General features: G+C 41.6%; 3 protein-coding genes across 3 annotated transcripts; 1 reads left to right on the top strand and 2 right to left on the bottom strand.

Moving 5' to 3' along the window:
• Window positions 1–734: 734 nt before the first annotated feature.
• On the top strand, window positions 735–12,038 carry LOC143825290 (vomeronasal type-2 receptor 26-like). Its single transcript, XM_077313315.1, has 7 exons — window positions 735–943; window positions 3,097–3,388; window positions 3,759–4,610; window positions 5,122–5,349; window positions 6,985–7,109; window positions 9,020–9,078; window positions 11,107–12,038. The coding sequence occupies exons 1-7, from the start codon at window positions 735–737 to the stop codon at window positions 12,036–12,038; spliced, it is 2,697 nt and encodes an 898-aa protein (XP_077169430.1).
• A 416-nt stretch (window positions 12,039–12,454) lies between these two features.
• Window positions 12,455–13,432, bottom strand: LOC143825289 (olfactory receptor 14I1-like). Its single transcript, XM_077313314.1, has one exon. It carries the CDS (start codon window positions 13,430–13,432, stop codon window positions 12,455–12,457), a length of 978 nt encoding a protein of 325 aa, XP_077169429.1.
• A 6,825-nt stretch (window positions 13,433–20,257) lies between these two features.
• Window positions 20,258–21,235, bottom strand: LOC143825288 (olfactory receptor 14I1-like). Its single transcript, XM_077313313.1, has one exon. It carries the CDS (start codon window positions 21,233–21,235, stop codon window positions 20,258–20,260), a length of 978 nt encoding a protein of 325 aa, XP_077169428.1.
• Between the last annotated feature and the right edge of the window lie 2,765 nt (window positions 21,236–24,000).

The following is a 24,000-nucleotide window of genomic DNA, read 5'->3' as shown; positions in this document are numbered from 1 at the left end:
AGGTTGTATTATCATTAAGTGATTTGGGTATGCTTGAGAAGATGGTTACCATATTGCTCTCAAAACTGATGCCATAGAATTTTGGGTCGTCTTCCTAAGGTAGCCCAAGGCTATGTAATAGGGCCTCTGGCCTTCCTGTATGTGAACTGGCATTCATATGACCCAGTGAATCTCTCCGTTGGCTGGGGGGGCAGTCAGTGGTCTAACAGGGATGGATGCAGCACAGAATGCAGCATTCATCCATATTTGGTGGGTTGTCAGGGCAGCAGAGTGTGTGTGTGTGGGGGGGGGTCGTGCCTGCAGAGGCCACCATGGCTGCCTATGGGATACACCATGATTTTTTGTGCCCGAAGGAGTAATTTGAAACTTATCACTTTCCCAAAGTATCTTCAGCATTCCCTAACGTGTTTTTCTCCCTTCTCTGAGTTAGAGAGTTAGAGGAAAATAATTATTTGCCCTACAATTGTCCAATTCACTACTTGTGGGAATGCCATGAACAGCAAGAGGCAACTGGCCGCCTGAAAGGTGAAAACATCCCTTATCACCTTAATTACATGTGTGTTGCCAGCTACAAGGCAAAAACATCTCTCCTCACTGAAATAAAAAAAGGTTTTGTCTCACAGACTTCAAATCTGCTTCTCATTAGTGGGAGGTTCTCTGTAATGCCGCTCCTCCTCACTTTAGAAAGCTCATCATGCACATGTAACATCTGGGACTGAGAACAAGATCAGGAGATGTTCATGTTGCCACTCCTCCTTCTCTTCCTTCTGTTGCCTCGTATCTGCAGTAAGAGTTCGAGCTCAATATCCAGCCGGCAATCACTACCAGAAGAGGACTCTGCATTCTCCAGTGATGACATTATCATTGGTGCCTTTGTATCCCTTCAGGCTATGATCATCCAGTTTCTGAACTTCACCAGACACCCATACTTCAAACCAGGGTTGTAAGTAGGTCCTCATTTCTTTTAAATAATGGACTGAAATAAGGTCCTGGTCTACGTCATTATTTTGTAGCTTTGAAGTGAAGCTTTCCAAATCTCACACATCACACTATCCAGATGGAGGGTCATCTTACTTCATAGAGCCAGAGGGCGTCAGAATCTACTTTTAGCTTCATAGGATATTGTGGTTACTATGAAGGCTCTAAAGCAATTGCCTTCTGGACTGAAGAATATATAGTCCTCCTCTCTGGCTTCCCCTATAGATTCTTTATATCTCAATGGCCCACATTCAGATAAAAAAGAGGCACTTTAAAGGACTCAAAGCATGTAAGCTATTCACTTATTTGTCAACCTGCCAACTTGCTGGACTGTCATGGTGCACTACCAGCATCCCTAGCTCAGCACACGGCATTTTTGAATAACTGCAGTTTCATTAACTGAACCTCACTTTGACCCTATATTTTTATTTCTTTCAGCTTTTGTTTTTGCTGCATTCTAGCTAGCTCTGACTCTTTCTCATATTGCTTGCTCTCGTATTCTAGGTCACACTGTCCTTGTCCACTTTGTTCTTCAGATGTTAAAATTTCCAGCTCTTTATATTTTCTGCCAGAAGCTAAAGGCAAAACTACTTCTTCCTTAGATTCCATTCTGCCTGTAGTCTTCTTTGCAACCACGTTGTCCACACTTTTTACTTCAAGATTCCCCTCCTTTTTACTTCTGAGAGAAAGATTACTCCAATAAAATCAGTTATTAAGAACCTTCTTAAAGGTAAAGGTATCCCCTGTGCAAGCACCGAGTCATGTCTGACCCTTAGGGTGACGCACTCTAGCGTTCTCTTGGCAGACTCAATATGGGGTGGTTTGCCAGTGCCTTCCCCAGTCATGACCGTTTACCCCCCAGCAAGCTGGGTACTCATTTTACCGACCTCGGAAAGATGGACGGCTGAGTCAACCTTGAGCCGGCTGCTGGGATTGAACCCCCAGCCTCATGGGCAAAGCTTTCAGACTGCATGTCTGCTGCCTTACCATTCTGCGCCACAAGAGGCCTTTAAGAATCTTATGATACACCAAATTGTCTGCCTTCACCTGATGTTGTCTCCTGGCTCTTCACTTTCAAAGCACACCACAATTTTTAGATGCTTGGATAGGCATTTTTAAAACAAAAACAAAAACATGGCAACTTTGCATACAGTGCATGTGTTAATATCCTAAAAGTTGAACCTGTATCAAGGGAGACACAGAGTACAGCTTCCCACTACCCTTCCTCCTAAGTGCAAAGAGTCATGCCTTCAAACCAAGCAAAGGGTTTCCTCTTACTCATGAAGGAAGGAGTGGCCCCCATTTCATCATGAGGAAAAATCATTTTTCGATCTGTTGCAAATTCTCATGAGAAACCCTCTCCTACTGCCCAACTTAGACTGAGTAACAATCCTTACTGCTTACAAAGTCTTATGACAGCCAGTGGAGTTGAGTATTCAGGCCAGGCTTCGGTTCAAATCTGAATTAGTCTTGCAGCTCTGAATATAGCTGATCTTCATGGGAAGAAGGCAAGATAAAAACATATAGTCTCCAAGGATAATGCAGCTGCTCTATACAGTTAGAAAATGAACCAACATTCATGGAGGTGAACACCTACATAACACTCTCTGCGGAGGAATGCTGAATCACTGAAGATCTTCATCTCAGATAGGAAGAAGAGTTGGTTTTTATACCCCATTTTTCACTGCCTGAAGGAGTCTCAGAGGGGTTTACGATCTCCTTCCTCTCCCGACAACAGACAACTTGTGAGGTAGGAGAGGGTGAGAGAGCTCGGACTGGACTGCTTGATCAGAATAGCACTATCAGGGCTGTGATGATCCCAAGGTCACACAGCTGGCTATATATGGAGGAGCAGAGAATCAAACCGGGCTCACCAGATTAGGAGCCACTGCTCTTAACTGCTACACCACGCTGGCTCTCTGATGCCAGAACTTTAAGGATTTCACTGAGACACTGTATGAAATTTGGTTGCATTGCCTGAAGCTAAGCATGTATGGAAATTGAATGCATTTATTCATTGGTTCATTTTAATCACATCCTGGCAGTCTTCCGATGTGGAACATCTCACATGATGAGGCTTCCATAAAAATATAAGAGTTTGTGATATTCTCATTGCAGGATAAGCTTCAATAACTACATGAACATCCTTGCCTTTCATTTTGCTGTCAATGAGATCAACAAAAACCCCAGCCTCCTATTCAATCACTCTCTGGGCTTGGAGATCTATGACAACTATTTCCTTGAAACAAAGTCATACTGGAACACTCTGAGTCTTCTTTCTGGAACACATTTTTTTCTCCCCAACTACAATTGTGACAGGAAGAAGAAGGTGATGGCCATCGTTGGGGGAGGCAGTTCTCTAATCTCCATCGAGATGGCCAGGATTTCAATGGCCTACAAGATCCCGCAGGTATATGAGTCTACACATAGAAGCAAAGGTGGTCATATTGACACATTTCTATTGAAGACCTCCTTTCAGTACTCTTCCTGTGGGTCTTCCCAAAATCTCCTGCTTCTATATTCTTGTGTTATTCATCAAAACAATTACAAAATTGGATATTTCCTAATTAGTGTAAATATAATATCAACATTCATTAAAGAGCAGTTGATAATGACAAATATTGTATTCTCTTTTCTTCTGTCTCTTCGATGGTAGGAATTTTCACAAGCAGTGGATTCCTGGTTGTTTATTTTTCTTATGCAGTGCACTCTGGGGAGGGGAAAACGGAGGGAATTTACTAGACTTAAAATGTGTTTTCCCCTTTGCCCACCTTGAGTAGCTCAGTTATGGATCCTTTGACCCAGTACTGAGTGATAAAGCCCAGTTTCCTCATTTCTTCCGGATGCTTCCAAAAGAAAAAACGCAGCAGGTTGGGATTGCTGAACTACTGAAGTGCCTTGGATGGAGTTGGATTGGCCTCATCATAGGAGATAATGACAGTGGAGACAGATTCCTTCGAACCCTGAGACCAAGGCTTCTACAAAGCAACATTTGCATTGCTTTAACACACATCATTTCAACAGCGGGCTTTTATAAAGGAACGCATCCCATGACAGGCTTTGCTAGTGTGGCTTCTAATCTCATAGAGAAGAAAATCAATGTGGTCATTCTCCATGGAGAAGTTCACTTTATGCTGGGATTAGGAGTATTTCTAATGCATTCGGAATTTAATTCAATGGAACATTTTTGGAGAGTCTGGATCACAACCGCCCAGTTGGAAATCACTTCTGCTTTTGTAACTATTCCATGGCCAGTCAAAAGCTTCAATGGCACTTTGTGCTTCATACCTCACAAAAAGCCAATGCCGGGATTTCACAACTTCATCAAGAGCATAAGTCCCTTTCACTCGGAGTTTTATCTCATCCACTATACATGGTGCATTATTTTTCATTGCTGTTTGCCTAAATATTGCTCATGCAATTTCACTAAGAAAATCTGTACAGGAAAAGAAAGGCTGTTAAATCTCCCTGAAATGGAATTTGAAAAGAGAGTATACAGTCAGAGCTACAGTATCTACAATGCTGTCTATGTTGTCATGCATGCTCTCCAAACTATTTATTCGTTAAGTGGTCCTTATCAAAGAACAGGGGCTAGAGACAGGGGGAATCTTCTGAACCTTCAACCATGGCAAGTAAGTTAAAACAACCCCAAGATGAAAAGCTCAGTCTTTGCGGACACAAATCCGTTTCAACGTCAGTTAAAGTCGAAATATCACAGTTGCTTCGTACAAAATCTCAAACACCAGAATAGTAATGAAAGGCGAAAATATAGTACATTTGTATATTTATTTCAAATAAACTAATTTATTTCAAATAAAATTTAGAAAATAGTAATATTAGCAATATAGAATTTTATCCTCAAGATTTGTATCTGCTTGAGGTGACCTAAAAAGGACCTTCTCATCTCCTGCATACTAACAATGCACCAAATGTAACCAGATGGGGTAACCAGAAAGGTTTCCATAATATTATCAGCTCTGAAAACACGCTGAAAAGGTCCTGATAATGCTTGTAGTTTGGGGTCAATGCTGCCCAACGGCATGAGTATCATGCCCCAACAAGGCTTTAAAAACAGAGGAATGGATTCTATACAATGACAAGGATCATGCTCTCTCAAATTACTCTTCTTGTTCTCCACTTTAGCTTCACTCATCTTTGAGACACACCCGCTTTAACAATACAGCTGGAGAAGAAATCTTTTTTGATGAAAATGGCGATCTGGCCACTGGGTATGATATCATTAACCTGGTTACATTCTCACCTAGCTCCTTCCAGAAAGTCCAAGTTGGACAGGTGGACCCCCAGGCCCCTGCAGGGAAAGAATTCATCCTCAATACAAGTGTCATTGTGTGGAATCCCAAGTTTAAGCAGGTATGGAAGTTATCAATATCCAGGAAAAGGTTGTTGTCCATATCTTTAGGAATATATTTTATATTAGTATATTCTTTCTGTGTGTCACTCTGCTTTCTGATAAATAATGCTTAGGAATCCTAAATTGAGAAATCCCTTGAATATCTTTCTCTGATTCCATAGATACTCTGTACAACTGAGGGCTGCAATAACACAAATATTGCTACATTACCTCAGCATGGACTTTAGGGGCGGTACTTCCAGCTAATTTCTCTGTATATGACATAGGAAAAGAGTCTTCCTGCCCACAGGGAATAATAGGGTTGCATTATAGTCAAACCCATATTCCTCCTTTGGGGAGTGACAATCGCCTTTCCCAAAATCATCTTGTCTGTTTTGTAGGGGAAATTTGAACCAGGGTGTTTCCAGGAAGGCCTGTAGATCAGAATTCTAGATCACAAGGATCTGACCAGACTTTAGGCTGCAGTTCAATGACTGCTCAGAAGCTTGGTTGAAACTGTATTTTAGCTCAGACCAACTAGCAAGGCAGGAAACACTAGAAACCTTAGAAGATTAATTATCCACTATTCTCACCAGCTTACAAAGTCAAGAAATCGACGCTGAAGTATTACTGACATACTATAGGGGAATATAATTTCCCCTGCAAAATTCACTTCTTTAGCCTTGATTCCTCCTATTTTCTTTTTGAAGTGAGATTTCTCTTTGCTATATTCTAATTTTGTCATATTGCTGTAATCGAACTGCTTGCTAAATGTGTAATTATTTCACTGCTTTTAACCAGAGCTGGTTTGGAATAGCTGGATTTAAAGTTCTTGCAGGGACTTACATGATAACACAAGCAAGAGGCTTGGGGATTCAGCAAGAATATTGAGATGTTGAGTTGCAGGAGGGCATTTGAACTGGAATAAGGCATGAAACACCAGTTTTGGGTATAAACAAGGCCACAGCTTATGTGGGGGAGCCAAAGGGGCACAATCCCCTATCAGCTGCCCCCAAGCCAACTGGCAAATGAGCCCCTGGCCGCCTTGCTGGGTCAGCCACACTCCTTTACATGCTGCCTCATATGGAGGCCCCGAACCTCAGGGGGTCTGATCACACACTGAACCCCCTTCCAACAGGATTCATCCCATGCAAACCTGTAGCATGACAAAATATTCGATATAAAACATTTGTCTTCAACAGTATAACAAGGCTGTTTCCGCATTGACAGAGTGGGTGGAAGTGAAGCTGCTCTTCGTGGTGACCTGAGCAAGAGGCTGGGACCCATACATGTGGTACCTTTATAGGCACCAAGGGTTCAGCCTTGTCTTCTGACACCATGCACACTGCATACATGCAGCACACGCTATGGACAAGCCACTGGGGCTTGTTGCGTCTGCCTCCAGCTGGCTTTCCGCAATGTCAACAATTGGCCAAGTTAAGTCCCAGCTGTGTTTTAGCACAGTTGCCTTTTCAATAAACCAGTTTTCTTCAAAAGGTGTCTGTTTATTGATGGAAATTGGCTGGAATCTCACCGTTTCATTTTTCTGTGAAGGAAAATCTACACATACACTTTCATAATCTCAGCCCTAGTGAGTGCTCTTGCCAGAGAACAGGAAGGTTCAAAAAGATGTTCCCTGTCTTTTTTACTTCTAGAATGAAATCCTCAAATTTTGGAGGGTTTCCCTTTCTGCCCCCTTTCTATTCAAACTTCTCTTTGATCAAAATGGAATAATTAAAAGAAGAAGAAAAAACAGATACCAAGTTCCTCCAGAAAGGGAGTGAGGACAGACAGGTGGATTTCAGGCAGAAAGTGGGTCAATGGAGTTTATTTTGACAACATGACTTAGACGGGTAGATAATAAATGAAATTTCATTAACAGTTAATTCCATAGAATGACGAGAAAGTGGCCTGTTCCATCATCATCACATTTCTTTCCCATACTCCTTAGGGAGTCCCCCGATCCAGGTGTGTTGAGAGCTGCCTCCCTGGGCAACACAGGATTGCGATGGAAGGGAAGGACGTGTGTTGCTATGACTGTGCTCAGTGCCCTGAAGGGAGGATTACAGACCAAATGGGTATGTAGAAGAATGTAAAATTACAAGAGAACTAACCAAAATGGGTTAGCTCCTCAAAACAAGCAGCGAAAGAGCACAGGCAAATGCAGGTTCAGTTCTTTTGTCGTCATGGCTGCGGAAGATCATATTTACTGGGTCATCAGAGAGCAATCCTGCAATCCAAACTGTGTAAGGTTTTGTGTCAGATTTTAGGCTCGACTTCTGTAACTCACTCTACAGTGGACTTCCCTTATCCCTGACCAGGAAAGATGCAGTTGGCCCAGAATGCAGCTGCCTGGGTCCTCACAGGAAGATTTTGAAGGCAGATACCCAACCTGTCCTTTGGCAGCTGCATGGTTTCCAATTGAATTCCAGATCAGGTTTACGGTTTTGGTACCTTCACGGCCATTTGTAGTCTGTTCCCTGCATACCTGAGGGACTGCCTTTTTGCCTATGCCCCTCAAAGAGCACTCCACACTACAAGGAAGTGTGTCTGGTTTCAACCAGGATCAGGATATTCTCAATCCTGGCCAGTTTGGTGGAATGAGTTCCCAGAAGAGATCCAGACATCCTTTGAGGTAGGTGCGGCTGAGAGAGCCCTGATATCACTGCTGGGTCAGAACAGCTTTACCAGTGCTGTGGCAAGCCTCAGGTCACCTAGCTGGTTGCATGTCAAAGAGCAGGGGATCAATCCTCCACTCCTAACCACTACATCAAGCTGGCTCTGAGGTTTTATATATGGTTCTATATTGACTGGCAGGATAGCGTTGAGGGCTAAATGAGACAGAACTCAATATTTATGGCATAAATGAGGCCATGGCTTTTATTGCTCCAAACCACCTCTCAGTGGACGGTTGGCCAGGCATGAACGGGGAAAAGCCTGACCGACAATCATCCGGCTGAGACGCCCTGGGACCCACAGCATTCCCAGCTGGGAAAGCGGGTCCCTTTCCTTAAGGGAATATTTTCCCTGGGAAAGCAGCATTGAAAAGGGGGGCCAACAGGACGCCCACCTCATATGGTTTTCCCTCAGCCATTTGGTCAGCAAGCCTTTGGCCCCCCAGCTGGGTCAGCCGTACTTGCTGTTAACCAACCTCTTATTGAGGTTCCCCAATCCACCAGGGAGTCCAGTATGCAAACTGGACTCCCTGCCAACAGGCTCTCCCCTGTACCCTAAACTGAAGCTGTGACAGAACAATGGTTATAACAAAACTCAAATCAACCTTTAACAAGGGGCAGGCGGGAGGGAAACTGTCCCCATGGCCACTCAAATGGAGAGGCAGGCCTAGCGCACATGGTAGCTATTTATAACTGCCCACACTCATCTCTCTGCTCCTGATGCTGACACACACCCGTATGCCCAAAACAATGCCAGTCACCATCATGTCTGCCCAAGCCTGGCTCTCTGCATTGCCATTAAGCGCTCACAGTGAGTCGCAGGCACTTCTTATGTTATAAAGTGCTATTCTGTTCTATGAGACAAAACCTGTTTTCCTAGGTTGGGAGACCAGGGCCCATTCCGCACACATAGGATAACGCACTTTCAATGTGCTTTGGCCACAGGATTTTCCTGTGCGGAACAGGAAAATCTACTTCTAAAGTGCATTGAGAGTGCATTATCCTATGGGTGCAGGTACAGAATAATGGCTCTTCAAAAGTGCCTGGAGACGCCAACTAACAGCCCCTTACCAGGTGCACCTCCATTCTTTTCCTCCCTCCCTACTTTTGAAGTACCCACATTCCACACATAAGTAAGCTCTAAATCTCTGAACACTCTAAACACATCAGGAGCATGAAGCAGCTGCACTCTGCTGTAGGGTTGCATCTCCCCACACTGTCTCCAGGCTCAGAAAATGAGAATTGGAAGAAAGCTTATAACACATATTGTGTTATTATGCATTATTATCTAATACCAAATGAAGGAAACTGAACAAAAGGGTTAATGAAGGAAAGGATGGGTAACTGAACAGAAATCCCATTACTTTATGTAATAACGACAGCAAAAAAGCAGTATACAGTAATTTAATTAGAAAAATCATTGACAGATTCCAGATATATAATCCCTTTTCTGGACTGTTTAATCAATCGTCTACTGTAAGAGCCATTCCGCATGACTTTAATATAGCACTAGTCTTACATTTTGTTTTTGCCACTAAAACTGCGTTACGTATGATGTTATGAGCAATCTGCAACACTCCTGCAACACTAGCACCAAAATCGCTTAGTTGTAGCGATTTTTGGGGAATTGGGAAAAGTGGATTCACCCTCAGAAAATCGCTACACTCTTGCCAACAACCTGCAACACTTGCAAAAAAGACCTGTGTGTTCTCAATGTAGTGGTTGCAACAAAGTCCCTCCCCTGGCTCTCTCCTCCGAACTTCTGATGAAGCGATCACCATTTTTTTCCCCTTGGAGCGGGGAAAGCAATGAACCAGCGAGGCTTCATTCACCCAGCGAGGCTTCTCTGGCTATAGTCCCTCCACAGAAGTGCTTTAAAGCTCCCCTAAATCCCCAAGCACAACATAGCCCCCAATTCCCTTTAATTTCGGCCAAAAATCTCACCCGTGCTGGGGGGGCCATTTTTGTTTCCACTCGGAGTGTTGTAATGATGAATCGCCAGCTCACATGCCAGCTAGATTGGGTCTCTCCATTGCAATGAATCAACGCATATTCGTTGCAACTGTGTGTGTGTGTGTTTTTAAACCTGTGCTTAAAGGGAAAGGGGCTTTTCAGGAACATGTAACAACCGCCCATTGGCTATTCCATTTGATTGACAGCCAGGGGCGGGAACAAGTACAGAAAAAAATCGCTTCCTTTCTAGCAATTCCTGTGACCAGAAACCTGTGGGGAATGAATGAAACGCTACTGGATTCCACTACCAATTAAGGTATGCGGAACACCAAGATTCCACTATTTAAAATAGCGTTTCCCCTTTGTGAAAGCAATTGACAACATTGGTCCTTGTGCGGAATGGCCCTAAGTTTCAAATTTCTGTAATGCTAATCCTTCTACATCATTTAGTAGATTTCTCATTTTATAGATTGCATTGAGCTTCAAAATAATATATGCTGGTGGAGGTGGGACATGTTCCCCATATTTTCTTGGCCTTGCTTATTCTCCAGATTACATGGCTCATTAATTTTCTAACTTAACAACTCCATCCTTTTGAAGGGCATTTATACTAGCCAGATTCAATACATTGTTTTTGGATATAGTTGGAGGGCAGATACAGGGGTATCCCACACAATGAAAGAATTTGTACCTATCGTTGTAAAGAACTTGATTCCATTCGCCACATTGTTTTGCATCGTATTATGACCAGCTATTCCAGTGTTTGATTTCACCTCTTTTACTTTCTGTTAACCTTACAGATGACACAATTATCTCCTGAAATTACCAACTGGGTTGCTGAGTTCTCATAATTGTTATTTCACTTAGGTCTAAAAGGTCAAAGTATTGAAGAGTGTGCATTGCTACTTCCTCCAAATTATTCTTACCATTGTTATTAGTTCATTTATATGTTTTATTATATATTTTAACCTGTATGGTCTCCTGGTTCTTATTGCCATTAAAGGTCTCTATTACTGAGTAGATTGTATTAATTACACATATTTCTTACATGCATGTTAGCCAGAAAGAATGACTATAAATAACATAAATAAAACCAAGTACATCAAGAGAGCATTTTTGAAATAATTCATGCCTACCCTTTCATTTTAGATGCAGACCAATGTGACAAGTGCCCAGAAGACCAGTATCCAAACCAGGAGCAGATCCAATGCCTCCGCAAAACTGTCACCTATTTATCCTATACAGAAGCTTTGGGAATGGTTCTGGCTTCTTTGGCTCTTTTTCTTTCACTGATCTGCATGGTGGTGACAGGGACTTTCCTTCTACACTGGGACACACCCCTAGTCAAAGCCAACAACAGGAGCATCACCTGTGCCCTCCTGGCCTCTCTGCTGCTTGGCTTCCTCTGCTGCTTCCTCTTCATCGGGAAACCTGGGAAGGCAACCTGCCTGCTTCGACAAGTGCTGTTTGCCATCACCTTTTCACTCTCTGTTTCTTGTGTGTTGGGCAAAACCCTCACTGTGGTTGTGGCTTTCATGGCTACCAAACCAGGAAACAAGATGAGAACTTGGGTAGGGAAGGGGCTGGGAGTGTCAAGCATAATTCTCTGCTCTCTCGCTCAAGCAGGCATCTGTGCTGTGTGGTTGGCATCTTTCCCCCCTTTCCCAGAGTCTGACATGCATTCCCAGGCTGCAGTCATCACAGTCCAATGTAATGAAGGTTTATCAGTGATGTTCTACATTGTCCTTGGCTATATGGGCCTTCTTGCCACCATTAGCTTCATTGTGGCTTTCTATGCAAGGAGGTTACCCAGTAGTTTCAATGAAGCCAAGTTGATCACCTTCAGCATGTTGGTATTCTGCATGGTGTGGGTGTCCTTTGTCCCCACTTACTTGAGCACCAGTGGGAAATCCATTGTAGCTGTGGAGATCTTCTCCATCTTGGCCTCCAATGCATGCTTATTGGGGTTTATCTTCCTCCCCAAATGCTACATTATTATACTGAGACCTGAACTCAACACCAGAGAGCAGGTAGTAAAGAAAACTAGGAAAATATCCAAAATCTGTCATGAAAGTAATTAGTTATATTACAACATTAAAGAGTTAAATACCAATCAGCGATAATAAAACAGATTGAAGATATTGCAACCATCTTTTCATTATTTGAATGTATGGCATATATATGACCAATGCAACGGACTAATTTTTAGATATTTAGATAATTTTATAGATATTTATGAATAGACCTGCCAACATGGTGGGCTATAAAGAGACCATTTTATACTGAAAACTTACTGACAAACAGACCTGCATGCTTATGGCTACCATCCTAAACATACCAATGATCCATTGTATACAGTCAGACTTTAAATTATAACTGCATCTGCTCCAATCCCACAGACAGAGATTTTCACCTGAAGGATCTATAACCTTGAATCAAGGTTAAAAAAATGATAATGATAAATCATTTACTTGTTGAAAAATATACAAATCCATTTTCACAAAATAACTCGGCAGGAGATGATTTTAGAAAAATGCATCATAGTGAACAACTTCAATAAGGCCGTCTTGATCTCTTTGTTTCTCATGGTATAGATAAATGGATTGAGCAATGGAGGGAGGATAGCATAAAAAAAAGCAAAAACGATACCTAAATCAGATGAAGTATCAGTGGCAGAGCTTCCATAGGCAAATATTCCACTGAATACAAGCAGGAAAACCACAGTGAGGTGGGGAATACAAGTGGAGAGGGCTTTTTTCTGACCTTGCACTGATGGGATTTTGAGCACCGTTGCAAAAATCTTCACATAAGTTAGAGTGATGAAGATAAAACATCCCAGCACTATGCCACAGGTAAGCACAATAGCCCCAATTTGGACAAAAAACAGGCCAGAACAGGAGAGTTTGAATAATTGGGGGATTTCACAGAAAAATTGATTGACCACATTGGAGCAGAAGGTGATTGCAAAAGTGCTTCCAGTGTTTAAAGATGAATTGAGGACACCAGAGAACCATGCAGTGGCTACCATCTGGATGCAAGCTCCTTTGTGCATAGTTGTCTCATACTGTAATGGACTGCAGATAGCAACATACCGATCATGGGCCATCACTGTTAGAAGGGCAAAGTCTGACCCTATAAAGAATACCAGAAGAAAAATTTGAGCTACACACCCAGAATAAGAAATTGTCCTGCTTTGCATGAGGGAATTGACCATCGCTTTGGGTACCAAGACTGAAACTGTGCCAATGTCCAGGACAGCCAAGTTCATTAAGAAAAAGTACATGGGGGTATGCAGGTGATAATCGAATGATACTGCCATGATGATGAGAAGATTGGCGATCACTGCTATCAAGTACAATGCTAGGAACCCAAAGAAATGTAAGATCCGTAGCGATCGAATGTTTGAGAATTCCAAGAGCAGAAACTCAGTTGGGGAAGTAAAGCTGGAATTTGTGTCTTCTATGCCCATCTTCATGTTACCTGTGGAACAAATACAGGAGATTTTAAACTCTGCTCACATAGATCAGAATCATAGTCAATCATCCTTTACTGAAAGAGGAGAGGAGAGGGAATCATGGGAATATGTCTGACAGCCTGAACCCCCCCCCTCGTTCTTTTTTTTCCAGGTACAAAAGGCTGAAGGTGACAAAAGCCTTCATAGAGGGCAAAATATTCAGAATATATATTCTGTTCATAAATACTCAGATTTGATCTTCTGTTTCTCTTCTTTTTTCATATGTACATGAGCCTTTTGGTGCAAGCCACAGGGCTCTTGGCACTTGGATTTTTGCATGGCTGATGTCCTGTGTACTTGAATGAGCCAACGCAATTGGATCTCAAATCTCCTTGGATCTTTGTTTCTCCAATTATATTTATATATTTTTCTTAGCATCTTTGTGTCCTTAGTGGAGAGAAGAACAGTCGGACAGATCAATAGAGAGAGAAAAAATTCTAAATTAGTACGAAGTGGGCAGAGGTAGTAGTCCTATTAATTTACCCAGCCCCCATATTATATACATTGAAGTATTATATGGGTAGATAATTAAAACTGTATAAACTGCATACCCCTTAGGGACTATGCTCTAGGAACTGGAACAGGTCCCTACAGATATTGGTATGCTTCTGCAATCTTGAAGGTTCAAGCAGTTTGCTTAGGGGCAAAGAGATGTAGTTTGTGAATCTCCAGACAAGGGTGCCTGACATGGCAAGCCTCTTTGTTTCACTTCAGAGAGTCAATGGGGAACCCCATTATTCATTGTGCCTCCATGCAACTCTTTCCCTGAGCTTAGGAAGGTGATGCAAAGAGACAGGTACATTGACAATGTTCATGACAAAGATAGGGACTGGGATAGGATTTGACCAGACTTTAGTCAAGAGGGAAGAAGGCAGGACTACCAAATTAAGAGTAAAAACCGAAATCCATATCATGCTGCAAATAAATATGCTCATTTTTTAAAATCTAAGTGGGAAAATGGAGAGCTAGATGACCATTTGGAATATCTTCTATCAAGGCTTATAAAGAATAGGTTTGGATTCAGCCAGATTGTTTGTTCATGGGAAATGAGAGGTAAGATTCTTCTTTAGCCACACAAAAAGGCTATGCTGTGGATCTTGACTCCTACATGGAAAAAAGGGATATAATAACAAGAGAAACTGGACACAATGCGGGGTGGTGTGATCTACCTGGATCTAACCAATTGTCTTAGATTCTTAGACTCAATTCAAAGAATACATTTTCTGTCCTCACACACACACACACACACACACACACAGGCTACTCTTGTGTTTACAGAGAAGGCTATTGAAGGTTGTCATCATGGAATAGATACTCTGATACATAAGGAAATAAACTGTGCTGAATGAAGCAATGCTGAGATTGCACAAAAAAAAGTGGGAATATATATGCATCAAGTTTCCTCCATAAAAGGACAGAAGTTTGTATGATACCCCCACCACTCAGCCCATTATGAAGCCTTCCTCCAGCCCTCAGATGGTAATGGAAAGATACCAGCCATTGTCTATGTACACAACTGACAATAAGAGACAATAGATTTTTTAAAACCTCCAGTAGTGGACAGGCAAATCAAAAGAAAAGAAAAGGTTAACAATTTTTTTCCTGGAGTGTTGTAATTATATTTTAAAAAATCTTTACTTACTGAGACAGATCAGATGCTTCGGGGTATAATATAAGTGTCTAACTCTCCACTAGATATTTTAGTTCATACCTTTATTCATCTAAGCCACTGAATCTTCTGCCATTATGTATGCAGCGGGTTAATCAGTATAATAAGAAACTCACTGAGCATGGGGAAAAGATTCATTTGAAGTTGGTTTGGACTTCACAACGTATTCCCAAGAGTCCAGTGTCCCTAATCAGAAAAATCTGGGGAAATTCTTTTCCCTCCGCTGCATTTTTATTATGTCACAAATTTAAACAGACAATTAGTGCATGCTGGCTATGTTTGAATGCGTTAAATAAAATGAGAATTTCAAGGGCAAAGTCTACTTCTGTCCTGCTATCATTGCCCCCATTTCAATTATTTGCAACTGGAGAAGGCAATCCAGTTGTGAATTAGTACTATAGTTCAAAGGGGGCCAATAATTTTTGGATGGAGTCTACCTGATCTCCGTTGTTTCCTACTGGGGTGGGGGGGGGAAGTTTCTCTGTTCTTGTCCTTTTTCCCCTCTCACCATTGGAAACAATGTTGGTTTTTATGGGGTACCCATAGAATTGGACTCCCTGGTACAATCTTTTAGAAAATTGGAAGTTCTTTGAAGAAGAGGCCCTCACAGCTGCCTTGCAAATCTCATGCCTCTGCCTCAAACCACCATCTCCCCTACTGACTTCTGAATACATAAAAAGGCAAAAAATCCAATTGACTTTAATGGTGCCATCAGTTATAATGGCACCAAATCGTTATCTGAATCACCAAATCACAATTTGGATGTTTATCCAGAACATTTAAAGTATGGGCAATGGCTATTGGGCTTAGATATAGCCAAAAAGTACCCAAATCAGCACTGATTCGGGTACTTTTCAGCTTGACTAAAGCAAATCACCCATGCCTGTGCATTTATTCCTGCTCTTTTATTTCTGTTCTTTAACCAGTTTTAAATCCATAGGAGAACACATCCTCTTATCTCGTGACTGCTAAGTTTATTCAGGTACTTTATAAGAAAGGCTTTTGAAAATCCATGTATATGTCAACCTGGTCATTGTTGTCTCCACTTTCTCAAAGAACTCCAAAAGTTTGGTGAGGCAGAACTTTATTTTGCAGAGCCATGCCAATTTTCCCAAGGAAGTTTTGTTACTCTATGTAACTATATAAATGTACTCCATCTTCTCAATGAGCACACAAACCACTGTTCCACGTTAATGAGATATTATGGATGAGGCAATATAGTAGCTATAGTTTTTTAAAAAATATCTTTTCCATCTACTTTCTTTTAGTCTCTCTCAATTATTTGTTAGGCTCTTCTCCAGGGAGTCTTTCCTTCTCATGAGGTGGCCAAAGTATTTCAGTTTCATTTTCAGGATCTGGCCTTCTAAAGAGCAGTCAGGGCTGATCTCCTCTAGGACTGACCGGTTTGTTCACCTTGCAGTCCAAGGGACTCGCAAGAGTCTTCTCCAGCACCAGAGTTCAAAAGCCTCAATTCTTTGATGCTCGGCCTTCCTTATGGTCCAACTTTCACAGCCATACATTGCAATTGGGAAGACCATAGCCTTGACTAAACGCACTTTTGTTGGCAGGGTGATGTCTCTGCTTTTTAGGATGTCGTCCAGATTTGCTATAGCTTTCCTCCACAGGAGCAAGAGTCTTTTCATTTCTTTGCTGCAGTCCCCATCTGTGATCTTGGAGCCCAGGAAAATAAATTCTGTCACTACCTCCATTTCTTCCCTATCTATTTGCCAGGAATTGAGAGGGCCGGATGCCATAATCTTCGTTTTCTTGATGTTGAGGTTGAAGCTAACTTTTGTACTCTCCTCCTTCACCCACATCAAAAGGCTCTTTAGTTCCTCTTCACTTTCTGCCATTAGAGTGGTATCATCTGCATATCTGAGGTTGTTGATATTTCTCCCTGCAATCTTGATCCCAATTTGTGACTCATCTAACCTTGCCTTTCTCATGATATGCCCGCATACAAATTAAATAGGCAAGGTGACAGTATACAGCCTTGCTGAATTCCTTTCTCAATTTTGAACCAATCAGTGATTCTATGTCCGGTTCTCACTGTTGCTTCTTGACCTGCATATAGGTTTCTAAAGCTAAACATGAGCTAAACAGGCAGTGTGATGCAGCGGTAAAAAAGGCAAATGCCATTTTGGACTGTATCAACAGCAGCATCACATCAAAATAACAAGATGTCATAGTCCCATTATATACAGCACTGGTCAGACCACATCTGGAGTACTGTGTGCAGTTCTGGAGGCCTTACTTCAAGAAGGACGTGGATAAAATTGAAAGGGTACAGAGGAGAGCGACGAGGATGATCTGGGGCCAAGTGACCAAGTCCTATGAAGATGTTCAGCCTGGAGAAAAGGAGGTTGAGAGGGGACATGATAGCCCTCTTTAAGTATTTGAAAGGTTGTTACTTAGACCCATTATGCACAGGGGGAATAACACACATTCGGGGTGGAATGGCGGCAAGTAAAATCACCAATAATGCACAGTGCCGGCTGCAACTGGCCGCAGCTTCGGTGCATGCCGCCGAAAAAGCCACGTTAGCGAAACACAGAAGAAAGTGCAGCTTCCAGGTGACTGGGGCGCAACCAGAAGCGGCGCCGGGATCGCTGTGTGCATAATCGATTACTCTGGGATGTTTTAGGATGCTTTGGGCGGATCCTGGGTTGAGCAGTGGGTTGGACGATGCCCTGTGTGGCCCCTTCCAACTCTATGATTCTATGATTCTATGATTCTCAAGAGACAGATAAGATGCTCTGGTATTCCCATCTCTTTAAGAACTTGCCACAATTTGTTGTGCTCCACACAATCAAAGGCTTTAGCATAGTCAATGAAGCAGAAGTAGATGTTCTTCTGGAACTCCCTAGCTTTCTCCATGATCCAGTGTATGTTTGCAATTTGATCTCTAGTTCCTCTGCCTCTTCGAAATCCTGCCTGTAGTTCTGGATGTTCTCGGTCCACATATTGCTGGAGCCTAGCTTGTAGGATTTTGAGCATAACTTTGCTAGCATGAGAAATGAGCGCAATGGTGCAGTAGTTTGAACATTCTTTGGCATTGCCCTTTTCTGGGATTGGAATGTAAACTGACATTTTCCAATCCTGTGGCCACTGTTGAGTTTTCCAAATTTGCTGGCATATTGACTTTTACTGCATCGTCTGTTGTGCTAGTCTAGGAGAAAGCAAAATGAGGTAATTCCAGAGCAATCCTGTAATCTGAATTGTGGCAGATTGTGGGTTTGAACTGGGATTCAGCTGCCTCCCTTTACATTGTATGGCCTGAATCATACTTTGTTGTTTAAATCTAAATCAAAGTAACAACAGCATTCAGAATCCCATTATGTTTTACTGTATAAGATATTGACCAATAAGATTGCATTTTATTTGTCATTTAACAACATTAAGTTAGCAATTACAAAGTACAAAATGTCCAAAATTTGTCATGAAAGCAATTAGGTATATTATAACATCAAAGAGTTAAATACCCATCAGCAATAATAAAATAGATTGAAGATTTTACAGGCATTTTTCATTATTTGAATGTATGGCATATATAAGAACAATGCACATGGACTAATTTTTAGATATTTAGGTAACTTTTACATTTATTTATGAATAGACTTGCCAACATGGTGAGCTATAAAAATAACTGTGTTTTTGACGTTTAGAGACCTCCTTATACTGAAAGCCTGCTGACAAACGGAGCTGCATGCTTATAGCTATCATCCTAAATATACCAATGATCCACTGTATACTGTCAGACTCTAAATTACAACTGCATCTGCTCCAATCCCACAGGCAGAGATTTTCACCTGAAGGATCTATAACAAACCTTCAAGAAACAGATTGACAATTCCAGAAAGTTACACAGAGAAAAGCTGTTAGAAGACAGACTCCAAAAGACAAGATAACAGAACACCAGTAGTGGTTACATATAGGTCTCAACTCAAAACTGTTCAGCACATCAGCGGTATCTTACAACCTGTACTGGAAAATGAGTCCTCTTTCCCAAATTCTGAAGGACAAACCTTTTCTTGCACACAACAACAATGCAATATCTAATTTGAACATCGATACTGATAACAAAGCTTGCAACAAACCAGATGCCAACTCTACTGCCAAATATGCTCCAATAACACAATCACTGGACCTAACAACATCACCTACACCAGTGGTCCCCAACCATTTTATCACCGGGGACCGGTCAACATTTGACAATATTACTGAGGCCCGGGGGGGGTAGTCTTTTGCCGAGGGATGTCTCCACCTGAGCCCCTGCTCCACTTGCTTTCCTGCCGATGCCCCTGACTTCCTGCTGCCTGCTGGGGAGCGCTTCCAGCAGCAGTTGCGCAGTGCCATACCGAGAGGGAGCTCCAGCCATGGCTGAAAGCACCAAAGGTGAGCCGGCAGCAGAGTGGCAGGGCAGCCCCTGAGGCAGCAGCCGGGGAAGAGGACAAGGAGCTGCAGCCTGGTACTGACTGATCCACGGACCGGTACCGGTCCACGGCCTGGGTAGTTTGGGACCACTGACCTACACCATCAATGGCTTATTCACATATTAGTCTTCTACCATTGTATATGCCATTAAATGCCAACATGTTCTCTACATAGGACAAACAGGTCAAACCTTCTGCCAAAGAATAAATGGACCCAAGTCTCATTGATTGACTGCTACTCCCAAACCAAGCCAACTCATGGTAGCTTACAATAAAACCTCCATAAAAACAACTGGGAAAGTGTCTACCATTAATCATGGACCTTAACAGATTTATTCCCCCAATATTTTTTGAATGACTATTGAACCCAAAGGACTGACTGACTCTTCTAGCAAAAAGTTTACCATACTGCATATTTAAAATGTTGTGATGCTGTTTACTAATTTGCCACTAATTTACTTTTGCTTTATATCTGTACTCTTATGAGTACCCTGTTCCATTGTCTGAGGAAGTCTGCATGCACATGGAAGCTCATGCCTTGAATAAGTCTTTATCTTAAAAACGCCATTGGATTAAAATTTTGTTTTACTACTTCAGACCAGCATGGCTACCTACTTGAAACAAGGATTTTAAAAAATTACAATGATAAATCATTTACTTGTTGGAACGCACACAAATCCATTTTCACAAAACAACTTGGCAGGAGATGATTTTAGAAAAATGCACCATAGTGAACAACTTCAATAAGGCCGTCTTGATCTCTTTGTTTCTCATGGTATAGATAAATGGATTGAGCAATGGAGGGAGGATAGCATAAAAAAAAGCAAAAACTATACCTAAATCAGATGAAGTATCAGTGGCAGAGCTTCCATAGGCAAATATTCCACTGAATACAAGCAGGAAAACCACAGTGAGGTGGGGAATACAAGTGGAGAGGGCTTTTTTCTGACCTTGCACTGATGGGATTTTGAGCACTGTTGCAAAAATCTTCACGTAAGTTAGAATGATGAAGATAAAACACCCCAGCACTATGCCACAGGTAAGCACAATAGCCCCAATTTGGACAAAACACGGGCCAGAACAGGAAAGTTTGAATAATTGTGGGATTTCACAGAAAAATTGATTGACCACATTGGAACAGAAGGTGATTGCAAAAGTGCTTCCAGTATTTAAAGATGAATTGAGGATACCAGAGAGCCATGAACTGGCTAACATCTGGATGCAAGCTCCTTTGTGCATAATTGTTTCATATTGTAATGGATTGCAGATAGCAACATACCGATCATGGGCCATCACTGTTAGAAGGGCAAAATCTGACCCTATAAAGACGACCAGAAGGAAAACCTGAGCTACACACCCAGAATAAGAAATTGTCCTGCTTTGCATGAGGGAATTGACCATCGCTTTGGGTACCCAGACTGAAACTGTGCCAATGTCCAGGACAGCCAAGTTCATTAAGAAAAAGTACATGGGGGTATGCAGGTGATAATCGAATGATACTGCCATGATGATGAGAAGATTGGCGATCACTGCTATCAAGTATAATGCTAGGAACCCAAAGAAATGTAAGATCTGTACTGTTCGAATGTTTGAGAATTCCAGGAGCAGAAACTCAGTTGGGGAAGTAAAGCTGGAATTCGTGTCTTCTATGCCCATCTTCATGTTACCTGTGGGACAAGTACAGGAGATTTTAAACTTTGCTCACTTAGGTCAGAATCATAGTCAACCATCCTTTACTGAAAGAGGAGAGGAGAGGGAATCATGGGAATATGTCTGACAGCCTGACCCCCCCCCCCCCGTTCTTTTTGTTTCAGGTACAAAAGGCTGAAGGTGACAAAAGCCTTCATAGAGGGGGATATATTCAGAATATATATTCTGTTCATAAATACTCAACATTGATCTTCTGTTTCTCTTCTTTTTTCATATGTAAAAGATATGCGTGTGTGTGGGGTGAAGAGATGAGCCTTTTGGTGCAAGCCACAGGGCTCTTGGCACTTGTATTTTTGCATGGCTGATGTCCTGTGGCCTTGAATGAGCCCACTCAATTGGATCTCAAACCACCTTGGATCTTTGTTTCTCCAATTATATGTATGTATTTTTCTTAGCATCTTTGGGTCCCCAATGGAGAGAAGAACAGTTGGACAGATCAATAGAGAGAGAAAAAATTCTACATTAGGACAAAGTGGGCAGAAGTAAGAGTCATATTAGTTTACCCAGACCCCATCTTATATACATTGAAGTATTATATGGGTAGATAACTATTAAAACTGAATAAACTGCATACCCCTTAGGGCCTATGCTCTAAGAACATGAACAGGTCCCTACAGATATAGGTGTGCTTCTGCAATCTTGAAGGTTCAAGCAGTTTGCTTAGGGGCAGAGAGATGTAGCTTGTGAATCTCCAGACAAGGGTGCCTGACATGGCAAGCCTCTTTGTTTCACTTCAGAGAGTCAATGGGGAACCCCATGATTCATTGTGCCTTAGGAAGGTGATGCAAAGAGACAGGTACATTGACAATGTTCATGACAAAGATAGGGATTGGGATAGGATTTGACCAGACTTTAATCAAGAGGGAAGAAGGCAGGACTACCAATTTAAGAGTAAAATCCGAAATCCATATCATGCTGCAAATAAAAATGCTCATTTTTTTATCTAAGCGGGGAAATGGAGAGCTGGATGACTATTTGGAATATCTTCTATGAAGGCTTATAAAGAATAGGTGGGCATTCACACCTGTTATTGTATAATAACAAGAGAAACTGGACACAATGGGGGGTTGGGTGATCTACCTGGATCTAACCAATTGTCTGAGATTCTTAAAATCAATTCAACGAATACATTTTCTGTACACATACACAAACACACACACAGAGGCTACTCTTGTGTTTACAGAGAGGGCTATCGAAGGTTGTCATCATGGAATAGACACACTGATACATAAGGAAATAAACTGTGCTGAATGATGTAATGTTGAGATTGCACAAAAAAAGATAATTGGGAATGTACATGAATCAAGTTTCCTCCATAATTTTGTATGATACCCCCACCACTCAGCCCATTATGAAGCCTTCCTCCAGCCCTCAGATGGTAATGGAAAGATACAAGCCATTGTCTCTATGTACACAACTGACAATAAGAGACAATAGATTTTTTAAAACCTCCAGTAGTGGACAGACAAATCAAATCAAAAGAAAAGAAAAGAAAAGGTTAACAATGTTTTTCTCCTGGAGTGTTGCAATTATATTTTTAAAAAAATCCTTACTTACTGAGACAGATCAGATGCTTCGGGTTATCAAATTTAATTCTCCACTAGATATTTTAGTTCATAGCTTTATTCATCTAAGCCACTGAATCTTCCGATAAAACTTTCTTATATATGTAGTGGGGTAATCAGTATAATAAGAAACTCAGTGAGTATGGAGAAAAGATTCATTTGAAATTGGTTTGGTCTTGACAATATGTTCCCAAGAGTCCAGTGTCCCTAATCAGAAAAATCTGGGGAAATTCTTTTCCCTCCGCTGCATTTTTATTATGTCACAAATTTAAAGAGACAATTAGTGCATGCTGGCTGTGTTTGAATGTATTTTTAAAAAATGAGACTTTTAAAAGCAAAGTATTTCTGTCCTGCTATCATTGCTCCATTTCAATAATTTGCAACTGGATTTTGCTAAGTGGAGAAGGCAATCCAGTTGCAAATTCGTGCTATAGTTCAAAGATAATTTTTGGATGAAGTCTATCTGATCTCCATTGATTCCTATCATGGGAGAAAAAAAAGATTCTCTTTTTTTGTCTTTTTTCCCTCTCACCATTGGAAACAATGTTGGTTTATATGGGGTGCCCATAAAATTGGACTCCCTGGTACAATCTTTTTAAAAATTGGGAATTCTTTGAAGAAGAGGCTCCCACAGCTATCTTGCAAATTTGATGCCTTTATTTCAAATCACCATCTCCCCAGAATACAGAATAGCGAATCATCAAGAATCACCCCCAAATTCCTGGCTTCAGGCATGCTTTTAAATTGCACACTGACCAGGCTGGGAAGATACACTTCCTAATCTGGCCCCTTCCTCCTGAACCAGAGGACCTCTGCTTTAGAGGGGCTACGTTTCAAGCAACACAGCTCTATCCATACAGCTAAAGTTTCCAAATATTTGTTGAATGTTTCCAGGGGGGATTCTGAACAGCCATCAATCAGGAGATCATCCACATATTGGTGACAGCCCAGTCCAAAACTCCAAACCAGCTGGGCCAGAGGGCACATGTAGGTGAAGTGTATCTTTCTCCCTTCTGTATTATTATTTTCCCTACTTTTCCTTGGTAAAAAAAAATCTGAAGTGGTATGTCCAGGCAGTAACCCAGCAAAGTATATCTGTAAACCCTACTTCTGAAAACAATTCCATTGACCAAAATAATGACAATCTTGCAT

Source organism: Paroedura picta, chromosome 16 (genome assembly GCF_049243985.1).
Source record: "Paroedura picta isolate Pp20150507F chromosome 16, Ppicta_v3.0, whole genome shotgun sequence".
Taxonomy (NCBI): domain Eukaryota; kingdom Metazoa; phylum Chordata; class Lepidosauria; order Squamata; family Gekkonidae; genus Paroedura; species Paroedura picta.
Note: the sequence above shows the minus strand (reverse complement) of the source record. Positions and strands in the feature narration are given on the sequence as shown.